The sequence below is a fragment of the Drosophila grimshawi genome, unplaced genomic scaffold (assembly GCF_018153295.1).
Source record: "Drosophila grimshawi isolate 15287-2541.00 unplaced genomic scaffold, ASM1815329v1 contig_131, whole genome shotgun sequence".
NCBI lineage: Eukaryota > Metazoa > Arthropoda > Insecta > Diptera > Drosophilidae > Drosophila > Drosophila grimshawi.
The window spans coordinates 187114-214050 of record NW_025062826.1 but is presented as its reverse complement, the minus strand read 5'-3'; the positions used below and the strand labels follow the sequence as shown (position 1 = coordinate 214050).

General features: G+C 37.2%; 2 protein-coding genes across 3 annotated transcripts in view; one reads left to right on the top strand and one right to left on the bottom strand.

Annotated features, from left to right (window-relative positions):
* The window catches only part of LOC6568867 (protein bunched, class 2/F/G isoform), a 28737-nt gene continuing 1800 nt past the window's right edge, over positions 1-26937 (top strand). For both annotated transcript variants that reach the window (XM_032740911.2, XM_032740912.2), the window contains exons 1-2: positions 1-644; positions 25898-26913. In XM_032740911.2, the coding sequence (XP_032596802.1) occupies positions 495-644; positions 25898-26913 (1166 nt within the window). In that variant the 5' untranslated portion in view covers positions 1-494. The remainder of the gene's footprint in view (positions 645-25897; positions 26914-26937) is intronic.
* LOC6568868 (pancreatic triacylglycerol lipase) lies at positions 16119-22230 on the bottom strand. Its single transcript, XM_032740913.2, has 6 exons — positions 22064-22230; positions 18694-18793; positions 18472-18626; positions 17463-17936; positions 16655-16811; positions 16119-16597 (listed from the first exon to the last, which is right to left on the bottom strand). Exons 1-6 carry the CDS (start codon positions 22113-22115, stop codon positions 16378-16380), a joined length of 1158 nt encoding a protein of 385 aa, XP_032596804.1. The 5' UTR covers positions 22116-22230; the 3' UTR covers positions 16119-16377.

The following is a 26937-nucleotide window of genomic DNA, read 5'->3' as shown; positions in this document are numbered from 1 at the left end:
GGTGTGTAAGTGTGTGTGTGTGTGTGTGTGTGTGTGTGTATGTGTGAATACAATATACCCTTTGCCTCCTCAAAAGAAAACCACTTGCAACACACTCATAAAAGTGGATACAAATCGCAGAGAGTGAGTGAAAGTGGCTCATTAGAAATGGTTTTCCCAACACACGCACAAACACACCACACACAGGTGAATCGACGATGAATGCAAAGTGTGAATTTGCAGCATGCGAAGAAAACGGAAAAGCCAGTGATGAAACATCTATGAAAAATTGTGGGTAGAGTCGCTTAAGCAAACTGCCCGGGCAACCACACAATGTTTAAATCGTGTTGTGCTTACACAAAATTGTTAGCAATAATACCAATAATATTACCGATAATAATGAGACACTAGCCGAGGCAACTCCTTTCAACTCAAATTGTGAATATATCAAAACACCTAAAGCAATAATTCAACACTCGCACGTAAAGAACTCCAAGGACACGAATTGAGCAGAGATGCCCTTTGGAAGGAAGTCTCCGTTGGAGGCGCTCGCCTTGCCCGGTGTAATGCTCGCCTACAAATACAGCCAGTTCCGGCAGCGAAGACGCGAGGCGGCCAGTCGACGAGTCACCGAACGCGAACTCTCCGCCCTCCATCACAAAATCGTAAGATCAACTTTTATCTATAAGTACAAAAAACTCTTCGCTTAATACATGGAGCATATTTTATATGCAAATATAAACTCGTCTTTCAATTCAGTGTATGGAAAACACGCCAGTTCTGGCCTGAGCCAGTTGCATTATTGGCCAAAAACATAATATTATATAATTTAATGCAACCAAATCTCTCTCTCTCTTTAACACAAAACAATTTCAGAATTTTAGTAACTCAAACGCTATTTTCTCTCGCTCTCTCTCTCTCTTTCTCCTACTCTCTGTCGATCTATATATTTATTTCAATTTATCTCTACTTTATTCTATATCTTCAGCTTAATCCGTCAGCTCCACAAAGCAATTTACAAATTTAAGAAATTTTCAAGCTTCTATCTCTGCCTCTTCTCTATCTCGCCATATATTCATATATATATATATATATATATATATATATACATATCTATCCATCTCTCTCTCTAACTGTCTCTCTCTTCATCTATATATCTATGCATATATCTGTCTATTTATCTATATATATCTCTCTATCTGCGTCTCTGTCTCTCTGTTTCTCTCTATCTATATTTATATCTATATTATATAATCTCACTTTCACTCTCTCTCTCTCTCTCTCTCACTCTGTTCCCCTATACTTTATTTTATGTCTTCGCATGTCTTGTCTCAAGTCCGCAAAAACATTATCAACAATTTAACAAATTCTCAAGCTTTTCCCTCTCTCTCTCTGTCTCTCTCTCTCTCTCTCTCTCTCTTTGTCTTTGTCTGCCTCATCACCACTTCTTGGTCATTTCCTCAGCCACATTTCGGTCGAGGCGATTAAACATTACATATTCGAGTAACTTTTTGTTTACAGTGTAGATTTGGCTTTCATCATGCTCCGCGCACATAAAACACATGCAATAAAATTGTTGTCGGCTGCTTTTATCAAAGCTGCAGGCATGATTAGCCTCTCAGCTACAACAACAACAACAACAAGCAGAAAAGGCTTTAAGTATCTGAAAAAAAACAACGAAAAGCGAATGTTGACAGTGCGGCAGCTGCACAGAGACTGCGCTGCTTGTGTGTTTTTCAGCTTCTGCTGCTTTTTACATCGCTTTGACATTTTAAAGTGCTTCCTGTTCTTCTCTTCTTCTTATTCATCTTTTTATTTCTCTCTCTTCCTCTAGATTTTTGTTTGCTTTCGTCTCGCATTCAAGTTTGGAAAATAGTTTTTGAAAATGGGAAGCATAAATCGTCAAAGGTGAAATTTGCCTTAGCCTTTTCTCTATTTTTATTTTTTTTTTTGTCAAGTCAACCCAAGGAAATTTCGTCCATAAAATATGTCGTAAATTTGTGTGACATTATATATATATATGTGTGTGTGTGTGTGTGTGTATAGGCGTGAAACTATTTGCATTTTGGGTCCAAATTCCAAAAAATGGGCTCAGCTCTATGCGGAACATTAACATTAAACACTGAAATTAAATGGACTGTGAACTTTAGGGAATTGAAAAAGTGTTTTTCTTGGGTATTTGATAGAATTTTAAATATTAGTTTAAGTTCATACTAATAATTAAATAGAAATATATATAGTAGTGTCTTTAATAGAATTGTATATATAAATTTGATTACAAACTAAAAATTACATATAAATAGTTGTTTATTATTTGAGGAAGTCTTTTCATACTATGTTTTTTAAATGATTTATAAAAGGTATTAAAGCTTCAAAGCTTTGCATTTTATCAATTAGATTTTGTCCAAACTCAACGGAATGATTCCTGACCAAATTCCTTGGATTCCAAACTGGTTAAAGCTCTCAATTTCGCACTTGTTATCAAGGAATTTGCCCACAGGCTAAGCATTTCTATCTGCTCATTTGCATTTGCAAAGCAACAATGACAACAATAACTGAAAATGAACAATGCAATACTGGGAGAAAAAAAAGGCTAAGCTCACTTGAGAATAACGAGACTTGCTTGAAATTTATGACCAGCTCAAAAGGCAGGCCAAAGTCAAGCAAAAGCACACACTCACACACATACACATACACACACACTTGGATATTTACATATGTTAAAATTTACATATGACAACAACAATAACAACTGCAAATTTAAAAAAAAAAGAAAGAAGAAAAAAAGTACTTTTGAAAAGTGGCTGAGTTCTGAGTTTTGCCTGCTTTGCATAAAAATCTGACGCGTGACTGTAATTTCTGCACGCGACCTTGAAAAGAACGGCATACACACACACACACATACACACACACACACACACACACACACACACATACACACAAGCTTTAATGCAACATTAGCGGAAGCAAGTAAGAAAAAAGTTGCGTATTAAAATGCTTTTACAATTAAATGGCCAGCAAAATGCCTAAAAAAACTAAAATGTGCCTTTTACCTGTGTGTGCGTGTATGTGCTTGTGTGTGCATGGGCACTAACAACAATTAGGCTAATGTCGAAAGCCATGGGTCATGGGAAACCTCTACAAATGGATGTCCCCACCCCCGCCCCCCACCCCCCACCAAATAAGTTATGCGCAACGCAACGCCCAACGCAAATGAGGCAGTAATTGAAAGGCGTGCCGGGGAAGGGGGGAGTAGAGTGGAGAGTGTAGAGTGTAGAGTGGAGTGTAGAGTGGAGTGTAGAGTCGAGTAATACATAGGCTATCTTAAACAGTTTTGTTCAACAGCCAACTGGCATTTAAATTAGCTGACAAAGCTAGGGGGAACGGTGGAAACAAGGGGAGTGGAGCGACGGGGGAACCATAGGAGAGGAGGTGATAGTTGGGAGCGCCTAGCAATGAGCTCATTATAGAGATATTTGTTGTGCGATATCCAAAAAATTGTCGTGCTTTTCGAGCAATCGAGTCGAAAGTGCGTTGTAAATAGTCAAAACTAAACGCAAGTTTTATTTGCTGCAAGTAAAGTGAAAGAAACCCTACTTAAAGCAGAAAACTGAAAATGTGAGGCTGTATTTGAGAGTACTTTAAATTAGGTGGGTTTTATGGCGATTGTCAACTGGGTTGTATAGAAAGATTACATACTATACTATATAAAGATATATTCTATTTAGAGATAGAGATCGACATTTACCATTTTGAGATATATACTGTAAAGAGATCCCAATCCCAGCGAGTTACTTTTCATTGTCGCCTTTCGCCTTTTTTATAAGCACCAATAGCCATGTTCACAAGCCGATCTCAGAAGCTATAAGAGCAAGTTACTTCTACAACAACAACAAATGAATAATTTTGAGCAGAGTCCGAAATGGACTAAGGTTATATTGACAGTGTCAACAGGATCGCAAAAAACAAAAAAAAAACAATACAATTATTATGCATGTGTCTTGTACAAATATGTAGAGTATTCATTCCCCACTTGAGACATGGTTGGACGAAGAATAGAAAATTTAGAAGTAACTGAATAATTGCTTCCGCTTAGGAGTTGTGGATTTACTCTCGGATTTTAGAGTAATCAATGTCTAAAGGCTACCACACTACACACTTGACCATAACTATAGAAGGGAAGGATGCGCATGATCGTAAGGCTTGATCACATATTATCATCATTCCCATCAGTTCAATTTAAAAGACTACGACATTCGCAAATTAAAACAAAGAATAAATATTTTTCACTTCCTGTTTGCTAACTTCTGCTCAATCTCTACAAATTTTGAAAAGTAATTTCTTTGAAAAGTCTAAACAAGTCCATAGCTGAGGTGATGGCTCTGCAATCTCGCTGCTGGTCCCCAAAAGTGTGGGCTTGGCGACAAATTGACTCACGTTGTACATACGACATGTGGCAAACAATGCATGAGGCGCCTATCACCTCTCTCGTCTGTCACACATTTCCCAAACGTCGGCAGCTGGGCGGAGAATTAGCCACAGCTGATTGCCAGCGTTGACGGTGTCTTATTATGTTGATGTTTATAGCAGATTTGCACACACACATACGCATAAATATAATATATATAACAGATAAATATCCTGTAGCATGTGTGGCGTATGCGCCATATTTTCTTATTCATGTAAACGGGCATCAAATATGACGCATACGCCTATGCGTCCCAGCCCATTAAATGTTGATTAGTGAATGGAAAATACGGAACGGAGGGAGGGGAGTGTAGAATGAGAATTTTAGACCCCATTTGGAGTCCTACTTAAAAGCGAAACGCTGTCAAATGTTTAACAAGCAGCCAAAATACCGAATTTTATGCTCACAACTCGCGTGACAAAGCAACATAAAAAAAAACAAACAGATAACCCGAATTGAGAAAATAAAAGTTTAACTAAAAAAGTAATAGAAATCCAGAGCGAAAAATTTGCAGCGACTGAGGAATACACTGGATAACAGCTGGTAAAAGAAAACTGCTTGAGAACGGAGCGACTATTAAATAATAATTAATATATAGATAGAATGGATATAGGAGAGGTTTATAATAGATATAGCGAAAGACTTTCAGTGACCTTTTCAATTGGGTGACTTTAGCTTTTAGGTTGTGAGAAATGTATTTTAATATATACATGGTTATAAAGGGCTATAGAGGCATGGTTATAAAGGTCCATAGAGGCTTCTGTGGATATAGGTTAAGGTTTCTATCAACCTTTGCAATTGGGCTACTTAAGTTCATAAGTTGTGGGGGATATGGTACGGTATATATGTAAATGGATATAGGAGAAGGTTGCTTTAGATAAATGGGAACATTTCCAGTAACACTTTTAATTGGATGACTTTAACTTTTAGATTTTCAAAGACATATTATAGTATGATGTAGAAGCAAGTTTTTATAGACATAGCAGGAGATTTCCATTAATCTTTTGTAATGGTTAACTTTAGCTCCTAAGGTTGCATGGGATATAGTATAAAATAAGGTGTCTATAGATATACAAGGAGTTTTCTGTTCAATAAATGTTCCCCTACCTGCCAAATTTGGCAACTCCAGCTCTAAAACAATGGTAGTTCGAGTATTTAGCCATTTTGGGGGTAGCGGGTATGGGCGTGGGCAACAAAATTGATATGTCTCTAACCGAAATACTTTACCAAGCATCTACGTGTCACATTTGATGACTCTAGATATAACTTGTGAGCGCTCTTATCGATTAGCACTTATCGACATTATCGATTTTTTAGACTACCTAGAAAAATACACGTGCCAAATACACAGACCAATATACTCCTCAATCCTCAATATCAAAAAATAGGAAAAACACGCTTCACAAATATTTTTTGCAAGGCTGCAATAATTTATAATTTAGTTGAGCGGAAGTCGAGCAAACGGCGCTAGGACCTGACATTGAAATGCGGCCTGCAAATGAATAGACTTTACCTTCGAAACGATACGAAACGAAATAAATTGAAAGTTCTGCTGCCTGCTGCCGATTATTATTAGCTGGCCGTTATAACATTTGTCGTCCTATGCAATTTGCAGCTTGGCCAAACAATTGCAGATGCAAGTATATATATATATATACATATATATATATATATATATATATATATATATATATATATATAAAGGTACTGCTACTGACCACACAATTTGACTTGGCAAGTTGAGCAGCAGAAAAAAAAACCAGCTTAGTCATCCAAAAGCTGGACAATGCCAGAACTTGGCCAGCAACAGAAACAGAGCGTTGGCTTGGCTTGGCTTCATTTTCTGTAACGTTTTTTTTTTGTTTTTTGTGGTCACAGACACCCCACCAAATAAATCACACAAAACGTTTGAAAATAATTTCGTTTTTAGTGTTCCAAAAGGACACCTCCATCCCCCTTTCTCATACCAACCCCACTTTTCCCCTTTAAATGTCGTCCAACATTATAAATGGTCTTTTGATACAGCACTTTGGCGTTCACATTCTTGTTTATACCTGTTTTATTCGGGTTTTTTGACGGCTGCTGCTGTTGGCAGCCTCGGCAGACGGGACTAAATAAATCATTAAAATCAAACATTAATCAACGTGATGACCGTTAAACACGTACACATATACACACACGCACACGCAGACGTGTGTGTAACTTAACCGGATATCCGCATGGCGACCATTGTTCTTGTTGCTTTGTTTCTTTGTTGCCACAGTCAAGCGTCAAGTGGCTGAACTTTTGTGTCCCTTGCCTCAGTAACAGCGGCAGCTAAAGTCAACTCACACGCAACGTGCTCGTACCTGTACTTGGCTTTATTTAAATTCTGCTACACGGCGCGAAAAGTCGTGGCCATCTTGTGTAATTTAGCAAACGATTTGATCGATTGCAATTCATGTATATATTGTATATATGATCGATCATATTCTTGAGCATTCAGAGCTACTATACATTCAAGAGTAAAACAGGAATTTTAAAGCATTCGAATTAATTTAAAAGGGTATACTGAAGTTGTGCAAAAGTATGTAACAGGCAGATGAAAGTATATACAATCCCATAAAGTATATATACATATATATAAATATATATATATATATATATATATAAATATATATGATGCTGATCAAGAATATATATATATATATATATATATATATATATATATATATCCATTTATATTAAATATCCATCCAAATCGATTAAAGATATATTTCCCATATCTAGTATGTTTATAGTTTGACATATTGTTGTTTATTTGTACAAATTTTAGCTCGATCGGTTGAAAAACACTTGAGAAATTCTCGTATTAATCAAATTATATAGCAGCATGTGCAAAAATTCACACTACATTCATACATACGTATATTCATACATTTATTAATACATTCACACAAACATTCATATATATAGTCATACATTCACACATATATTCATGGATACATACATATTTATACATTACATTCATACACAATTAAATTCATATATTCATACATTTATTCATACATTCATTCATATGTATGAGTGAATGCTTACATACAATTCAATATTACGCATTCACTCACACATGCATTAATTTCAATGAGTTGATTTGAATAACTCAGATCTATGTATAAAGAGAGACTTAGGTTCTGGGCGTCCCCTAGTCGCTCTCCGTCTCTTCATCTCTCGCTACATTCCTACTTGTTATTTTTTCGCAATGTAACTATTTTAATGATGCCTTAGGCAAGTTTTAGTTGCTTTGTCGTCGCGACAAATACCGACTCCAACTCAAACTCCAACTCCGAGTCAGACTCTGGTTGCACGACACGTAAAAGCGCTTTCTTTTCCCCGTGCAATTAGAGTGCATTAAACTTTACTGTTTACGCATTGAGTTCGAGTCATTGTCGTTTTTGGTTTAATTTTACAAGAATATCAGGTGTTGGCTTCAGTTGCTTCTGTTTGCTCACGTGCTGCATTCGACGTGGCTGCCACAACCCAAAGAGAAGCAGAAAGCATTGTGTGCAGCGTGGGTGTGGCAATATGCATTAGCGCAACTCACGCGATGTCTGAGCCATTGTATTGCATATAGTGTGCGTTACTCACAGTTGCGATCAAAATAATAGTATAACTATTTTTTACAAATATTTAGCTTCACAACTATTACATATGTATCTACATATACTATTACAATATATATCAACACCTCATTTATAATTTTTAGAAATAATAGCTTCATTACTATTATTTTGACAGGCTCACTTGTGATTAGATTAAAAACTAAAAATAATAATTTTAAACTATATTTTAAGCATATTTCTTACATTTTCCAAAACATATTATTTCGACCTCCGCTTTCTTTATATATATATGTATATAGAAAGTACAGCAAGGCAAATCTGATTGTTGTTGTGCATTTACTTTAATTGCATTGACTGAAGCGTTTAGCAGCTGAGCTAACCGAGTCCTGGCGGAGTTCTTTTCAACCATTGGCCATTGGAGAGCATATAAGTTGTTATACGCTCTGGCTCTGGTTCTGGCAAACACGGTGTGAATAATAAGCTTAGTCTGCAACAGTTATATCTCAATTTAAAGGTTAGCTATAGAAATTGAGATGTTGCAATATATATATTCTTGTTCGGCATCAGTGGCAGAGTCGATATAACCATGTTCCTCTGTCCCTATATTCCATTGTACAAGCTATGCTTAGCAAACTCATCAGCTATGCGTTTTATTGAACTTTTAACATTTTGGAAAAGAATCATCAACATCATCTTGTTATAAGATTTAGCTGCCATAGGAACAATCGTTTGGTTGTTTAAATTTATAGAACAATTTTGATATCGACAATTTAGCTCCGAGCCCATATGAGTAGTTTCTGCATGCTTAACTTATTTTTTTAAATATTTATCATGAGTAGAAACTTTTATCAACAAAAATTTCAAACAATGCAGTTTTTGTTTCTATTTCATTTCAATTTCATTATTATCTTTCCAGTGCAAATCCATGCAGTTCTCAATGCAAACAACACACATAGCCTCTCTCTCTCTCCGCCTCTCTATTTCGCTCTGTCTCTCTTACTTCTCTCTTTTCCCCCTTTGTGTCATTTGTTCTTTTTCATTATGCGTTTCAAAGTGAAAGCCACAAAAGTTGCAGCATTCAGTTAAGGGGCAACATTGACCATATCGTCGCATAACTCAACACCAGCAGAAAAGTTTACACTTGAAAAACCAACCCAACATTAAGATACGCTGTTAAGGTACGGGCAATTTATCTTTTCACTCTATCTCTAACTGTCCAGCTACCCATTTGCTGCTTCTATCTACTGCAGGATATCTGAAAACGGTAGCAACAACTTTATGCAAAACTAAAAGCTTGTCTCGCAAAGACAAAAAAAATTGAAATCTGCAAAGAACAATGTCATAAATTTTGTAATGTACGCCGCCGCAGCGCAGGAAATGCCTGATGCGAAATTGGAAAAGCGCCCGCAAAATCTACACCATCAACACACACACACAATGGGCGCACACAACTTTTAGCAAAAAAAAAACCAGCAAATAGAAGTGGGTAGCTATTTGAGGCATGCTGAACTTAACATACTCTTGCAGACAGACATCAACTTCATGTTATTTCAACTATAAATTACAAACAAAAGAAAACCACCGATTATTCCGATGAAAGCAACCGAAGTCGATTTGAGGAGCATAATAAAATTAACTGATTGATTTCAGAGAACTTGATAAAGAACAAATTTGTTTATACAACGAGAAGCCATCTTTGGACATATTGTTCCCATACATGATATAGTAATTCGATATGGTTGTTGGCTACTTGCCACTTTATAATTGAAATACTCTCCGCAAAAGTAAGGGTGTCCAGAATTCGATTGCTGCTCTTTTAGAGCTTTTGGTTTTGGTTTTGCTCAAGGCTGCGCTACAATTAAATTTATTGTTTTTATCTCTGGCAGTTGCATTGAATCAAGTTTTGCCAGCAACGACAATTGTTTTAAATCCGCGTTTTATGCAACACCCCCTTCCTTCCCCCTCCCCTCCTCTCCTTTACGCAACACTCACACGCCTTGTTTCAATTTGAGCTTGCGCTGAAAAGTTGGCAACGGGTTTTTTTTGTTTTTCATTCACATCTCATTTAAAAGCCATTTGCGTTAAGTGCAAGTGTGTAAATTATTTTGTGACGCGCACTCGTCACACCAAAGCTTAGCACTTACAGCATTTGCAGCACTATTGCAATTGAGTCGATTCTCAACCAAACCACTCTTCCCAACTGCCACAGCTACTCCCTGCTTTAGCCTTTTCCCTCTTCTTCTACCCGCTGAAGTCATGGCATTTTGCACATTCACAAAAAGAAACAGTAGAAAAAGAAAGTGCTCGCAGCACACACACACCTGTCCCTTGCCCCTTCCTCCCTCTCTCACTCGGTTGGCCTCTTGCAACTTTCAATTATGCCATTTTGATGACTCATGCTGTCAGCTAACTAAGGGCTAACTAACTAGTATATCATTTACACTTGCACACACACACACCCTCCCCTCTCTCTCTGCACTCTCTCTTTCGCTCTTTTAGCGCGCTGTCAACTGGCTTTCAATGAATGAACCAAAAATGGCATCGCAGCGGCAATTTCAACTTTTCACTTTCAGCCCTTTCTTATGTGTATGTGTGTGTGTTAAAAGCCATAATTACGCCTGATGAGACTCTGCTTGCACATGTGTATATATGCATGTGTGTGTGTGTGCTTGTTATTTTGTGTGTGTCTGCACTGTTTAGTTGGCAAATTTGACACTTTTGTCACCAATTTGTATGGCTGCACTTTAGACAGGCCTCCCGATCTCCCTCTGCCTATGTGTGTGTGTGTGTGTGTGTGTGTGTGTGTGTGTGTGTATGTGTGTGTTGTTGTGTGCACATTCTCTGCTCTTGTCTCCTGTCTAGCTACAACTCATTGTTATTGCTGCCCATTGTCGTTGCTGTTGTTACCACTGCTATCTGCCTGTTCAAGTTTTGCAATTAGCCAGCGCTTCTATTGATAAATAGCCGCAGCCACAGTGAGCGACAATAAACAGCGGACACTGTCCAACACTTGTGTGCAAGTTGTGCGTCTTGGAAGTGTTTATAAGCTTCAACGTGCGAGAGATAGCCGTTTAAAAATGTATTAACCCAAAATGATAAGTCAAGCACCACATTTGTTTTTGCTTCAAATATTTAGTAAATATATTATGTTTCCTATTAGCTTAATAATAAATAATCAGAATTATGGTATTAAATCTGCAATTAGTATAGAAATCCAATCTGTTTTATTTGATAAAGTGCTCGCAAAAAGATTTGCTAAAGTATTGCTTACATTTTTAATTTGATTTCGTGTTTTTTAGCTATTTTTATCGCTATTTTATTTCTACTGTGTTTTGTGTGGTTTCAGTGTCAATGCTTAAATGTCAGACAGGCTGATTGGCTTTTGCAGATGGCAGGCTTCGTGAGACTCGTATTGCTTATATGGGTTTTATCGTATTTAATTGGATTTTAATATGTGCGACAATTAGAACACCCTGCACAGATAGCAAAAAATGTGTCACCTTCTCGCTCTTGCTTTTGCTCTCTCTATCGCTCTCTCTCTCCCTCCCTCTATCCCTGATCTTATTGTGGGTTTAGTTAGCTTGTTTGCCTGCTATAAAAATATGTAACATATTGAGGGACGTCGAGCGCTGTGATTGACATGAAGAGCATATTAAATGCAATAAATTCACTTAGCGACAACATGAGATATATATATAAGAAACACACATACACACACACATACACACACACTCATACACATACACACCCACACATACTTGTAAAGTGACTCGCTGACACGTAAATGTCGCTGATATAAATGCAATTTTCATTGACATTGTTGCTCCCGCCAGTATGCAACAAATAAAAACACACACACAGTTTCATATGGCACGTGCTTTCACATGAGTCGCCCTTTCATTGTATTACTTAATGGAATTGCCTGTTGTCTCTCTGTCCAACTGACGCACTGTCGTACGTGTGTTCTATAAAAAGATACCCAGCTCGTGTTAGAGGTTTCAAGACATATTTTTAAATATATACCCTTGGATAAATCTATATACCATAAGGGATATTTATTTTTGATCAGCATCACTTGCCGAGTCGATATATATAAATTATTCTTCAAATAAGTTGAAAAAAATAGTACTCAATAAAGTAAAAAAGTAAACGTAATCGTGAAAGTAAAATAAAATATATATATATGTCTGTATATCCGCCGATTTCTGAGACTTTATAAGTAGCTTACAGTTATTGTGTAGCAAATCCACAATCTCAACTTTGAGCTCAAATAAAATACATCTAAGTAATGGTAATCATAAATTGGAATAGAGTTCATATACGTGTGTAACATGAAACGACTGTCAGTAAGCCATGCATTGTTGTGATTCTCAACTCTTCAATATTGAATAACTGTTATTTAATATAGCTTTTATTTAACAGTTGATTGTAGATTGGAACTAAAACAGGGTATATCAGCTACAGGCAAAAATAAATAAAACAAAAATTGACAAAACCAAAACCATATCGATTTAATTATTTTCTTTTCCTGTTTTCGGTTAGTTAGGCGAGTGCCCATTTAGTCTAGTACCTGAGAGTTTAAACTTCAGGATGTGCAGCCAAAATGAAAACAAGCTGATGTCAAGTTAACTGACTGATTGAGTGACTGAGTGAGTGAGTGAATGATTGAGTGACTGGGTGAATACATGCAAACTCATGTTTGTAAGTAGTAGCCTACTTTGTGATGTCAAAATGTCTGACATACTAGTGAGAATGTCCCAAATTGTATTAGAGTTGTGAGCAATAAATATGTAATATAGCTACAGGCTGAACAACAAACAACGACAACAACACACAACTTGATCATCAGTCAATCAATCAATCAATTGTAAAGTGGCACCTCAAAGAAAAACAGCTCATTAGACAACACGCTCCTTACTCAGTCATTTTCTGTGGTCGCTGCGTGGGAGTTGCTCGAGTTTGGCTCGCGTTCATTCTGCATGTGTGAACAACTTGTTCACTGGCCATTGTCATATATGCCATGCCTAACAGATATAGAAAAAATACAAATAAATAAATACAAAAAACCAACCCTATAACGATATAATGATAATCGCAACTCATACTTAATTGGCCCAAAGCACAACCGCTGCTCGACTGTCGCATATAATTGATATGCTAAGTCAGGGTCTCTCAGTTGATGTCCCTTGGGGTTATGTATTTCTATATTTGTGTATTTGCTTACTTTTGTGCTGAGTAAATTAATTTGATTTCTCAATACAGCACATTGTCCTTACAAATGGCTTTCATTTGCTCAGAAAGCAAGCAAGGAAGTCTGTTGTACAGCATTTTTCATTGAGGGCTTTTACGCGCATTACTTTAATTTCCTGTGCCACATAACACATACCACATCCTGTAATTCCCGTTAGAAAACCCTCGTCACAGACAGTTTGTTTTTATTTTCTTTTTTTTCTTTTTATGTTTACATTTTTTCGGTTTAGTTTTCGTTTTAGGCGTGACTCATGCCAAAAAAAAAAGCGGAAACAAAAACGCAAGTAATTTAATTTAGTCGCTCATAAAACTAAAAAGCCTAGCTAAATGCCGAGTGCTTAACTGTAAATACTCTAACTGAGAGATTTTTATTAAATATAGGCTAGTTCGAATAATTTCTGATGCAAAGATGTCAATAAATGTTGTATGGAAAATTATGGAAATATATAGCTTTTTACATGATTCCGCAGTTATAAATTAAATATATGTTCCGATTCCAGCTCAAATTGTGCCTCTCAGCTTCGGATTGATTCTCTGTCTATGGATTATTAAACTTTTATCAGGTATAGCCCACAACAAGCACGTCAGAAATGTAGTAAAGAAAACTTAGATTCTGGTTTTGAGTTTTTAAAGAATTAGGGAGGTTCACATTTCGGTTCAAATCCCAGTTCTAGATCTGAATTAAATAGTTAGCTTAATTTCCTTGTTTCACTCAGTTAGTTTCTGTTAACTCTTGTATTTGCGAAATGAGCCCTAAAACTAAACAACTTCACTTTATTATATTTAACATCTCTTAACTATATTAGAATACCTTTCAGTTAGGGTAGACGAAGACAAAAAAAAATAAAAGAAAAAAAAAGAAAGAAGAGAAAGAAAACAAACAAAATTTGACATGCGAAGTGCTTTGGGCTTCGACAATGACGCAACGGGAAACTTTAGAAAACAGCAGGCAGCAACTAAGAAAACTGCAAAGAAGAAGAAGAAGCAGCAGTAGTAGCAACTAAAAATATGTACATCAAATATTAAGTATACGCCCCCAAGGGCAGCCAGCAAAAATAATAAAATCGACCAAGGCAAAAAGCACACAAAATTATTAGTTTGCTGCAAAGAATTGGGTGGCAGAACACGCCCAAATATAATAATTGTGCTAATAAGAATAATAATAATAATAATAATGGTAATAATAGTGTGAGCAATTGCCGGCGTAATTAAAATGTAATTAATAATACAGTTTGAGGTTGCAACTAGTTACATTTAATAACTGTAAATTGCTGCATTTAAGACTGTGCAACCTGTGTATGCCCAAGCAGAAGAGGAAGAGGAACAGGAACAAAACCGGCAGGATGTGCGCCATAATGTGCAATGAACTGCTGCGGCGAACGATTTTCAACTCATTTCATAGGCCAACGCTTAACGAGCGGAAGTTGTGGAAGAGGGGTGTGTGTGTGTCGGTGTATGTTGCATTATTAATGAGAACCCTTCCTTTTTGCCTCGCTGCAGATTTGCAAAAACATCGAATGAGGCAAGCAGTAAGAAGCAAACGTGACAGCTCTACTGCAGTGCCACTTAGCAGCGACTTGGTGGCATGTATGGCAGCAACCAGGTTGCAACTAGCAGCAGCTGCTAGCTACAAGTTTGCAAGTGGTTGTTGTTGTTGCTGCTGCTGCTGCATTTGCGTTAGGTAAATATTCGTAGGCCAATGATTTGTGAATTTCCTTGATTACCATTTTACTAGGTCAAACTCGATCAGGTATGCGCACGGGAGGGGGGAGAGGGGGATTTGTTGGGTTGCTTGCTGCATCATATTTATTTTTGATGAGTTGCACGAGGTGCAAGGCTGTAAAACGACCGCATGAAAGTTGTAAATAATGCGAATCGATAAAAGATACAAATAAAAAAAGAGAACGTTGCAGCGCCTGCGAAATACTTTGATAGCATAAGTTATTCCAGCGGATAACAAGTAGCAAAGAACAGTGTGGGTGTATAAGTACAATAAGTACTGTCGTAGTATGCCTTTAAAATCGTGGTATATATAAGATAGTGCCGTTCCTTCGAAGTTTGGTAACTGTAGCTCTTAAATTGCGGGAGATATTTATTGTTTTTAGGGGCGGGGGTATCGATTTTATCAATTTCCTAGCCCAATGGTGGACGTAGCACTCCAATTTTTACATTTTGTCTGACGGGGGCGCACACTATTATGTGTTCCAAGTTTCAAGTCTCTATATAGACATACAGACAGACATCATGACGGACACTGCACAAAACCAATATACTATGATACCTTCAGTATCATTTCATACTTTCACCTCCCAATTGAATTTGAGAATGACTTGGTCTCAAAATAAATACTGCATTAAAATTGGAATCGCGATTCTGACTCAAAATTCATGTATAGATTCTATCCCATAAACTCCAACTGCAAACTTTCCCCAGCTATAACTTGGCCAAAGCGACCTGAGTTTTAAAATTTCGGACTTTTTGATCATGATTTGAACTGTAGATCACAACTTCATTTAAAGCTAAAAACGCGATTCTTGGTTGAAATCCATGTTTAGATTTTAGCCAAACAAATCCACTTGGAAACAAGTTAAAAGTTTTCCTTGCCATAACAAATGATTTCTAAAATCCAAACTGGAACATTTGTCTTCCTTTATGCAGTTCTATCCGGATATATGCCGAAAATATTAAGGATTTTATATGACTATACACATAATAAATTAGTTGAATACACTCAAAAGCCCAAATGAATACCCAATAGAGCCACTTAAAGCCTCAGTTTCTCTCTACGCCACAATATATAAAAACCAAATGGCAAAAGCTTTTCATTCCAACTTAGATGGTTGTATTTTCTTTTTAAGATAGATAAAACAGCTTACGTGCTAACAATACTTAATAGACAGATCACAAGACAACTTACAGCTACAACTACTGCTACTACTACAAAGGATGAGGACGAAACATCCCTGCATTGCGTCAAAATCACGCAGCTCACATAAATCTCAATCTCGCTCTCCCTCAATCTCGGGTAAGGAAGAAAAGAAAAGCGAGTGAGGAATCGGGGACACATTCAACATTTTGTCACGCCAATGCAATGTTGTCGATTTTGTTGCTTAGCGTGTTGTTATCGTCTCCCAGCTCCTGCCGCTCCTTGAGCCTCAGTTGCGCCGATTCCCTGGTGGCATTCTTTGGCATTTTATAGGAGATGGGCAACTGAGGTATTATTGAGCCGGATGAGGATTGAATATGTCGTCCAAATGGCTTCGCATCATTCGTCTCCAGATAGAACTTGCCGCGCAGTCTGTGAAGAATATAAATTAAGAAGTTTCGATGTTATTTCTGATTGGGATTTGCTCACCTTGGATCCGCGGCATAGCCCATGTGAGCAACGCCTTTGTTGCCATTGCGACAGATACCAAAGTTTTGCGAGGGTTCGCAACGTTCGGCGGCAAAGGCCAACGGTTGCCGGATGCTCTCCACAAAGTACTCCCATGCGCGCTGATGACTGCAGCCAACTGCAATACGTAAAAGATAGCGAAACGGTTTTTTAGATGAGTGTGCTCAACAACCATATGTATATACCCCGTAGTCTTAATTTAAGGCAGCAGTAATTTAATGTCTCTTTCTGGTCTCTTGTAATCTTTACATTTTCAGAGAATGACAGATTGAATGTTTTTCCCATTTTAGATGGAGAATGGTGAGAATAGTGAGACTCTATTTCAGAAGAGACAAATATATTTATCTTCAATTAACCTTCAAAATATCTTTAATATCTCTTTCTACTATAATCGCAGATATTTGCTCAAATATTGGAGTTCTTATATCGATTTGCCAAATTTTCTCTGAATTTATACTTAGATGAAAAATTTTATGACTAGCTTTCATATTTTCTGCGGTATCGATAATTATCAGGGTACAAATTGGATTTATATATGACTTTGTCAAAACTGAAGCAATTTTGAAGAATAATGGCTTTTAATTTGGAGTCACGGTTTTAGCTCAGAATTATTGCTTAGATTCAAAACCATAAGTGAAAAAAATAAAATTCGCAGTAAGAATTATCACTCAGCTTTATTTTACTTTGTGAAATGATGAAATGATGCTAATGATTGCTACAATTAAGAGCTGTCCAGCTTTAAGCCGCAGCTCGAATTGCAATCACTTACTAATGATGCCCAGCCACCGATTATTGGCTATTTCCTGTCGTGCACAGCCCGGCTGCAAGGGTCGTCCGCCATTCGGATAGAAGTCTGCATGTCCCATCGCTGTCGGATTGCCCAGAATTCCGCCATCTGTGTGGATCACATCCACAAAGCGGGCATCTGTGGGACCCAGTCGACGATTGGAGCTGTTACCCTCAAAGAGCGGCAAGGCCGGATCCAAAGCCGTTATCCTTGTCAGCTTAATACCCCACTCCTGCAGCTGCTTGCCCGCAAAGCCGGCCACCTCGGCGCCCAAGCTGAATCCAATCAGATGTATGTGCTTCACCGCATACCCCTTGCTCACCAAATACCGCAGGAATCGGGCCAAATATCTCGCAGCCACAGGCAGATTTTCCACGGCATTGGAGTACCAGGGCACAGAGACCATCGCGCTCCAATCCACCAGTATCACGTTATAGTTGCCGCGATGCAAAAATGCTGCAGGGTATATAAAGAAAAGAAGTGAGAACGTGGCACTCGAAGTCAAATAGCCGGCTGCTCAATACTTAATAGAGCTAAATACAACAATTTTGTTTCTGTTGCACACTTCAAGTAAAAAAAGTTTCCACAGTCACAACTTTGTCAAAAATAAATAATCATCTTTTGACCTTTAGATTAAAAGTGTATTTACATTTTAAAACGCCATTTTAGCTCAAAATGAGAGTTCAAATCTATCTCGAGAATGGGATATGGGAAAGGGTCCAGAGAAAGATTGCCCTAGATTAATACAATTCACCTAGAATATAAGGTAGCCAGACAAAATGTGTCAAAACATTCCACAGTTCGAACATTCTGCTTGACATATTTGTCTTTAGACTGCATACGATTATAATCCAAGTATTTAGTCTCCCTTCCTTCGGAGAACCAATACACATTTTTTTTTTGGCCCAAAGGATTGGAGTATATAAAAAAAGAGCGATGATGAGCAGCCATGTTGACATTTTTAGATTGAGGTAAAAATAATTTCGCTTACCATCCTTCATTTGCTGGCTGCTCTGCTGGTCGCCGCTGGCCGACTCGGAGAAGCCGTGCAGATAGATGGCCAACGGGTAATTGAAATTGAAATTGCTTCGCGCCAGTCGAGCATCGTCACTCAACTGCAGCAGCTGGGCCGCGTTGCGGTTTTTCCTAAAAAAATGTCAAGCAATGACCTTTCAATATGCACGAGTCAAGGAGCAAGGACAAATCCACTCACCTCGTGTATAGCAGAAACTTAATGTCCTCGCTTTCACGTATCGCACAGCAGCTGCTGCAGCTGCCCCGCGGTGCAGCACTGTAGAAGATTGGCGATCCAGCTGCAAATAAAATAGAGACAGAGAGAAAGAGAGAGAGAGAGAGAGGGAGAGAGAAAGAGAGAAATTGAGAGCATAATTAATATTTAAGCTAGAGATTTTCCATTACAAATTCCTAATTTGACATGTGAAAAATGGTGCCTGATAGCTAATTGATTTATTAGGCAGCTAATAACAACAAGCCAACAACAGCGCCAACAACAGCGCCAACAACAGCAACCACAACGATGCACATATCATGGCTAAAAAAGCAGCGAGCCAACGAAGCGAGGCACAGCTCAAGTTAGCCGTGGACTTGAATCTGATTGTGACGATTGTGACGAGCTTCCTATAAAAATAAACCAACAAACGTACAACTTTGACAGCACAAAACAACAATAGCAACAACCACAACAACCGCAACAAAACGAGATATATTCATGGCAGTGCGACTAGCAGATACCCTGAAACCAGTGAAACCAATGAAACAAACTTGATCTGATTATAAATTATATTCCAAAATTGCACTCGACTGTTCATACTGATCCAGAATATATATACTTTTTAGGATCTGAGATGACTCTTTCTAGCTGTCACATACTTTGACACAATTCGACATACCCTTTTAGCCATTGTTAATGGGTACAGAGTATAAAAACAAACAACAAACAGCAGCACGTGACGCATTTGCGTATTACGTCTATGCAGAGACACAAATGTTATATGTTCATAACGATTACATGTGTATATATGTTGACAAATGCATATAAAATAGCTTAGGAAACTTGGCGACTAATGAATACACTTCGTTTTACGTTGACTACTTTTGCTAAGTTGAAAATGTGAAGAACTTTAAGCTAAAGTAAAGAAGAATACTCTTTGAAATTAAAGTGTTTACACTTAAGATATTGCCCTTTGCATGTGTGTTGTACGAAGGAATAGCTTGACTTAATAAAATAAATCGAAGTGCTTTTTATTTTTATAAATGTTTTCTTAATTTTTTTCATAATACTCCTTCATATTAACTTACTTATTAACATATCTCATAACTTCTTTTTTCTTGTATTAATAATAATGAATAATTCGAAATAAATAAAACTGAGCTGATTAACTTAAAATCAATAATACATCATGTAATGATCTTCTGAAAATTAATAACTCCTTATATAAAATGGTCAATTTATGTTATTCAAGGAGACTGTTGAATAACCAAATCTCATTTAAAAATTGAAATCTGTGGGAAAATCTTTAAAATCTAAGATTTATACAAATATTTACACAGCAGGTGTCTTTTTTTTTTTTTTGTTTACATTACCAATGTCTTCAATTATTCAGTGTATCCAACGAGTTGTCACAAAAACAAGTTTTTATCGAGTTTCAATTTATCACAAACCCTGTATCGAATAGGTGGGGGGCGGCGACGCTGTTGTTGTGGGGGCGTGGCACTGGGTCAACAATGCAATGTCAATACCTCGTATTGTAGCAGCAAGCGTGTAATCGCTTTGTTTTTTTATTTCGCTTTTGTTTTGCTACTGGAATTTAGCGTTGTTTCTGAATTCATTCCGTTTCGATAAAATGCAGAACTAACTAATAATCATGACCTTAGGCAAGGTCACTTGAAGCGAGTAGCATTTTATGGCGTTCTCTTCTCTACTCTGATCTCGTTCAACACTGTATACCCAATTTTATGTATGTAGTTTAGATATCTGATAAATATGTAAATTTATCACTAGTATACCTTTTTGTTTTCGCTGCAGAGCGGAAGAGTTTTGAATGCCTTACTTTGTTTGTTGTTAACAACTCGTTTTGTTTTTGTTTTTGTTTGTGTTCGCTTTGCTTCCACGTTTCGCGTCTATTTTAGCAGCGTCACGCCGTGCATTTTACTTGATGTCTTTTTTTGTTGCTGTTGTTAATTTAAATGTTTCTTTTATTTTATTTAATTTTTTGTTTCTCAGCTAATTATCTTCCTCATGCTTAAGTTGTCATTGTTGGCTGTCAATTGAATTATCACATTGTGAACTTATGGGTTAAGTTCTAAACATAATATAGCAATATTCTAAGGTAACTGTCACTGGCCATTAAAATGTCGTCGTATATATAATGAGACCGAGGGATGCCCCGAAGTCATAAAACTCAAACTAATTGGGGGGGTTTCTTTTCATTTAAAAATGTAGGTAATTTTTTCTGTGGCGACATATTAAAATGGTCTTGTGATTTATGTGTGGAATCATTTTGCATTTTCCGAAACGCAATAAAATTCTATAGGCTAAGCGAAATATTTTTATTAGCGCTCAGCAAATTTAAGTAAATGGATTTTTTTAATAAATTTCAAAAGGGAATTTACAATATGAAAGGTACTTATTCGTACTAAATTTATTATGTATGCTTTTAACATTCAACTGAACTTTAATGACTTATTTATACTTCTAGCAAAAACTCTCAGCTTTTAGACTAATTTTTGTTATAGGAGCTAAATGATATAGTCGTCCGATTCTGGTACATATATTTCCCACAGCAAAAGGAAATATGCCGAATCTGATCAAGTTGGCATAGAAAACAAATACCAATCGGAAAGCTATACCATTAAACCTGTGTTTCTAATTGTTATCGCATATCGATTACTATCGATCAAATAAAATAGACTTGATCTGCCTATGATAAACAATAACTTATATTCAAAATTGTTAGTCTCTATCAAGAATGTATATATAGTTTATGTGCTCGGATTTGGCACAAGTTTATTATACAATTTTTTCCATTAACTGTACGCCCAATTTTCAACATTAACTAAAAATGCTGTCAGCTGCAACAAGTATTTTCACATTTTTTATACATATGTACATAAGTCCGTCCAGATTACAAATATAAATCTCGCCCCTACAATTTATCGACTACAGACCTTGACTTTATTTACAAGTTAGCACGGATCAGATGTTCCATTGTTGTTCATCGATTGGTCGCTGAGGCAAAAGGCAAAATGCAAAAAAAAGGCAGTCGGCCTTCTTTCACAGCTGAGTAAACCCTCAAACAAGCTAACTGCTTGTCAGTGCTGGGCACAGAGTAACCATGCATCAAATGTCAACAATTGGCACTTCCAATCTTATCTACACACATATTATTTTTAGACCAGTACTGTAGGTATCGTTTTAGTATTTACAATGCACACCACCTTGAACTTATGAACAACATATTTACACTTATCTGACTAAAAGATTTAGTCAACAGTTTCACCAAAGAGATCTGAGAATTTATTATATTTTTAGGGGTGCTAAAAGCTGAGAACACAGAACTCACCCAATATAAATGTAAAAACATTGCATAATGTGGACGCAGCTGACAAAACCATAGCAAAAAAATGTTAGTAAGCTATATACTTAATATCGTCGATATTGAGCCGTTCAATGAACTTGGGACATGCTCATCAGCATATAGATATATATTTTTCGTATATGAATATATGTATATACATTTATATATACTTATACTCGTATATATATATATATTTATTTATTTATTTAACACGGCAAATCGACAAATTTCACACTTTGAGAACTGTTTGTATTTGGATGGACACTACTTCCGCATTTATTGCACGGCGTATTTTGGGCGAGTCTATAAAACACACACACAACAAAAATATGAATACGAACTTAAATTTTTTTTCTTAACCGCCAACAACACTCTGTTCTGAACAAGATCCGTAGACGAACTGAACGCTGCTTGAGACTCACAACGACAACGACAGCGACGACGATGACGATGACGATAACAACGATGACTGGGAACCTTTGAGTTGTCTAGAAGTTGATGTCGGGTTTGCTTGCTTTGATTGCTAATTGGAGTGTCAGCTATCTGTCTCTCTGTCTGTCTGTCTCTCTATCTGTCTGTCAGTTCAATCAATTCGCATGGCTCTGTGCCAAAACAAAAGACTGAGGCAACGAACTTGATCGTCGCCCATTTTCAAAATGGTCCGCCTTAGCCTGTGTGCAAAATATTTAGATTAGCTAATCGCGCATGCCAAATAACACACACTCACACGCACACTCGCTCTTACACTAATCATACACATACACATACACACTCACACACACACACCCACATACTGGAGTGGAAAAGTCGTTGAATTGCTTATTTTTTTTAATTTCCTGATGTGTCGCACGCACCTCGCAAAGTCCGCACAGCATACGAAATGAACTTTTTGTTGAGTCAGTTGAGCATCTTTATGGGTGGGCCACAAAAATAACAAAACAAAACTGCTAACTGCTTAAGAAATTAGGCGTTATATTGCCATAAATCAGTTCAAAAAAAAAAAAAAAAACTGGCAATTACTTAAGAATTGAGACATTAGACAATATGTCGTAGATCGGCCACTAAGTAAAATAAACTTTAGTCTTTTGTCATTATTGTTCAGCGATTTTAGAGAGTGATTCTTTTAAGACACTGTGAGAAATTCAAAACCTTGTATGAAATTAAAAATGTGTAGATTCGCCCTAGCTTTATTTAGTAAGTATCAGCTCTATCGTTGGGTATCTTATATAAGCTGAAAACAAATCTAAGAAATACAGTTGATAAGTGAACCGCAGATTTTTATACAGATATTATCAGATCCACCAAAAAATAATAATTTATGATTTTGATTTTAAAGAAAAGTAAAAATTTATATTTAAATTAGACAGACTTTTTCATATCTACAACAAATTAAAAAAAATATAAACGTGAAAGAATGAAGAAGACTATGATGTATTCCCAATAAGTTTTTTGTGCAGTGTATAATAATATAACCAGCCGGCTCACCTTGACCGAATGCTGACTTTTGGATTCCACTCCAATATGCCAATATGAGATGCTCTCTCAGTTGTCTTCGCCGCTGACAATCATGATGATGATGATGGTACTTATCGCATTTCGTTGACCAGTGGTGACCAACCTCAACTCATCTGCCTCTTCTTCTGTTGTCTTCTTGAACATATTTTCAGCTTTAGTTGCGGGTCAATTAGCGAGATGCCCACTTTTGCATATTAAGAGCATTAATCAAACGCATTCATTTTATCCAAGTTGCGGGTGTCTGTTAACTTTGATTTATGCACAGATTGTAATCTGACGATGAAGACCGGTAGTCAAGGTCAAATACTGCTGATGCACAATATCTAGAAATAGATAGCTTCAAGCACAACTTATGACAGCGAATACAACTTCTAAATGGCAATACTTTGAGGTCTCACGCCGTTTCATATTAGCTATCGTAATTCAATGGCTAATTGGCATTGCAATTCAGTCAGCCTTCATCATGTGTGTGCGTGTGTATGTGTATGTGTTGGCTTTTAGCCATGAACGCCACCAAGTGCAAGGCGATTTCTACTTGTGTTCCAGTGTTCTAGTCCATTGGCCAGGTCGAAGCCGTCCAACAACCTTTTTGTATCGTAAATACGTTTACAACTTCCTCTTGCCTTGAGTTCTCATCACTCTCTTAAAAGGGGTTTATTTCACGACAATAATTGCAATTGATTATTTATATTTACAGTAAGCTCACAATAAGTGCGCTAAAAATAGCCAATAGCTATGCTAAAGCCTTTCAATATGTCATAAAAACCATTAACTGGCAACAAACACTTCGTGCGAGAAATAAATGATGGAGGTTTTTTTCTATTTATTTTTTTTCCTTTTTGGTTTGCCAAAGAGTTAATACTCTTGAGAGTTATAGAAATGAGTATATAGAAACACGAACTATAATTCAATATTTTTTAAGAACCAGTTACAGGAACCTCATAAATTATTAGTCCATATAGTCCATAAGGAAATGGAGTACCCATAATAAATTCGGCATTCATAGAGGCATTTAGTAAAGGGTTCTGAAAAATAAAACGTTATTAAAAGCTTAGTAATTATATTTTGTATAGTTTTCCATTTATTCAAATTTATTTGTTGATGTGTTATTTAATGCAATCGTAGTAGAGTCTAAGCAAACCTAAAGGAATAAATAAATAAAACATAAAAGTTTACTACCCTCCAAAGGCGTATAAAAATATCACAATAAGACTTGCTGACTCACAAAATTAATGATAGCAAATAACAAAAACAAGAAATGCAATTAAAAAGCAACAATAAAAAAATCAAGTCAACAATGCGAATTTTAACAATTCCTTCCAGATTAAAAATTATACAATAAACTATTTATAAATGCATAATAATAAACTGCCTGAGGTCAAAATGCTACCCAAAAAAATAGATATATTTATATTTATATAAATATTTATAAGCAAATATGGAAGGCGTCCATTAAGTGTTTACTGTGTATTGACCAATTTGATGAGCAGTTAGTAAACATATTAAATCGAGACAATTTCATATATTTTGAAAACTTTGCCTTATTTTATGGGCGTGTGAAAAAAGGTTCCGGCTGTGTCCTTGGCAGTAGCAGACGCTGACATAATTTACAGTTAATTAATGACCGCAAATAAATGAAACATAGTTGCATAATTTCAATATGGCCAAAATTTCATTTCGACAGCGAAACACTTTTACTGTTTACTTTTGACTAACAGCTAATAAATATCTATAAAATTAATAGATAATAGCATATTTCAATTACAAAATAAATTCACTTAGAGAGCTTCAACAATAACTAAGCTAATATATTATTTAGATGCTTGAAAAATTTAAATAAGATAAAAAATGTAACAAGTGTAGGTTGCTTAAAATGCAGAATTAAATTAGAGAATAAATGAAAACTAAATGGCATTGGTATTGGATTTCTGCTTAGTATTGTCGAAGTAATGAGAATAATGTTAATAGAATGGGTATTGAAATTGATTCAACTTTAACTAAACCAAGTTGTTATATAGGTGCTTGGAAATGTGAATTGACAAAGAATTTGCTGTTGGATTTTACAGAAAATTTAAAAATAGAATATGGAAGAAAAATACATTATTTTTTATATATTTTAAATTTGAAAGTATAATTAAAGTAGACTACAAATATTGACTAAAATTGCCTTGCAATTGGAAATTGGGAATTGATTAAAATAATATATAAGAACAGTTGCATACGTTTAGGCGGTAGATAATATTTATATAAGAACATGAGAATTTCAACTCTGTCAATAAAATTAACTTCTCTTTTGATACACAGGACAAACTGCTGAGCAAACTTGAGGAGGAGAGTGAACCGGATCCGCCCACCTCGCAGGAGGATGAGTGCGTGATCTGCATCAATGCGCGAGCAACGATGCAAACCTCTCCATGTGGCCATCGTGTCGTCTGTCGCCGCTGCTTTGTGAAGACCATCCAGAGTGCGGTTGCCCAGCGTCTGCTGCCACTACGCTGTGTGATCTGTCGGGCGCGGGTGAATCGGCTGACATCCTCGTCGGGCAGCTGGCGCATCCAGGAGTCGGCGAGCAGCTATTCGATGGGTGCCAAAAGCTGGTCGAGCGCTGGGGTACACGCTGGCGGAGTCATTGCCTCCGCCAGCTCCTATTCGATGAATGACGCGCACAGTGAGCAGCATCATGCCTTCCATCAGGCGACGTTGCGCCGTGCGGCGTCATCACGTGGCGCCCATGGACGCTGCGTTTCGCATTCGGACAGCCTCTATTCGATGAGCTCGTCGACGGGGTCGGTGGGCTCAACGCTATCGGGCTACTCGCACTATTCCAAGACGTCTTCCATATCGAGTAACGGTCCCTGCTCGCCAGGTGTCAATCATCATCATTTGGCGCCACCCTCACCCAACACTCATCACAATCATCATCATCATCAACATCAGCAGCATCATCCACAGCATCATCAGTTGATCTCGCCATCAGGCTCCTCCTCCTGCTCGTCGGCTAGCGTTGGTTCGCTGTCGCCACGGGACACTGGCATTCATCATTCCCATCATGGCGGTTGTCCCAGCGGCTGCTCGGGCGCTGTGCCCCGCAAGCCGCTAAGCACGCTCAGCAATTCCGCGTCCTCATCCAGCAGCAGCAGTGGCAGCGGTTGTGGCAGTGGTGCCATGACACCCACTCCAACGCACACGTATCCTGGTCGGCGGCATGTGAAGAGCCGCATGCTGGATCTCCAGAATCGACTGCCACCCATCAAGGAGTTTCGCAGTCCAGCCAAAGTGCCACATCCCTCGCCGGTACATGTCAGCAATCCGCGTTTTCGGTGCGTACTTTCACTCCGAAAAAA

Bases quoted from the DNA above. Each gene is read 5' to 3' on its own strand.
- LOC6568868 (XM_032740913.2), bottom strand. From the start codon at position 22,115: ATGGTTTTGTCAGCTGCGTCCACATTATGCAATGTTTTTACATTTATA. The intron at 18,794-22,063 runs GTGAGTTCTGTG...TTTTATTTGCAG, and splicing joins TGTTTTTACATTTATATTGG to CTGGATCGCCAATCTTCTAC. The intron at 18,627-18,693 runs GTGAGTGGATTT...ACATTTTTTTAG, and splicing joins AAGTTTCTGCTATACACGAG to GAAAAACCGCAACGCGGCCC.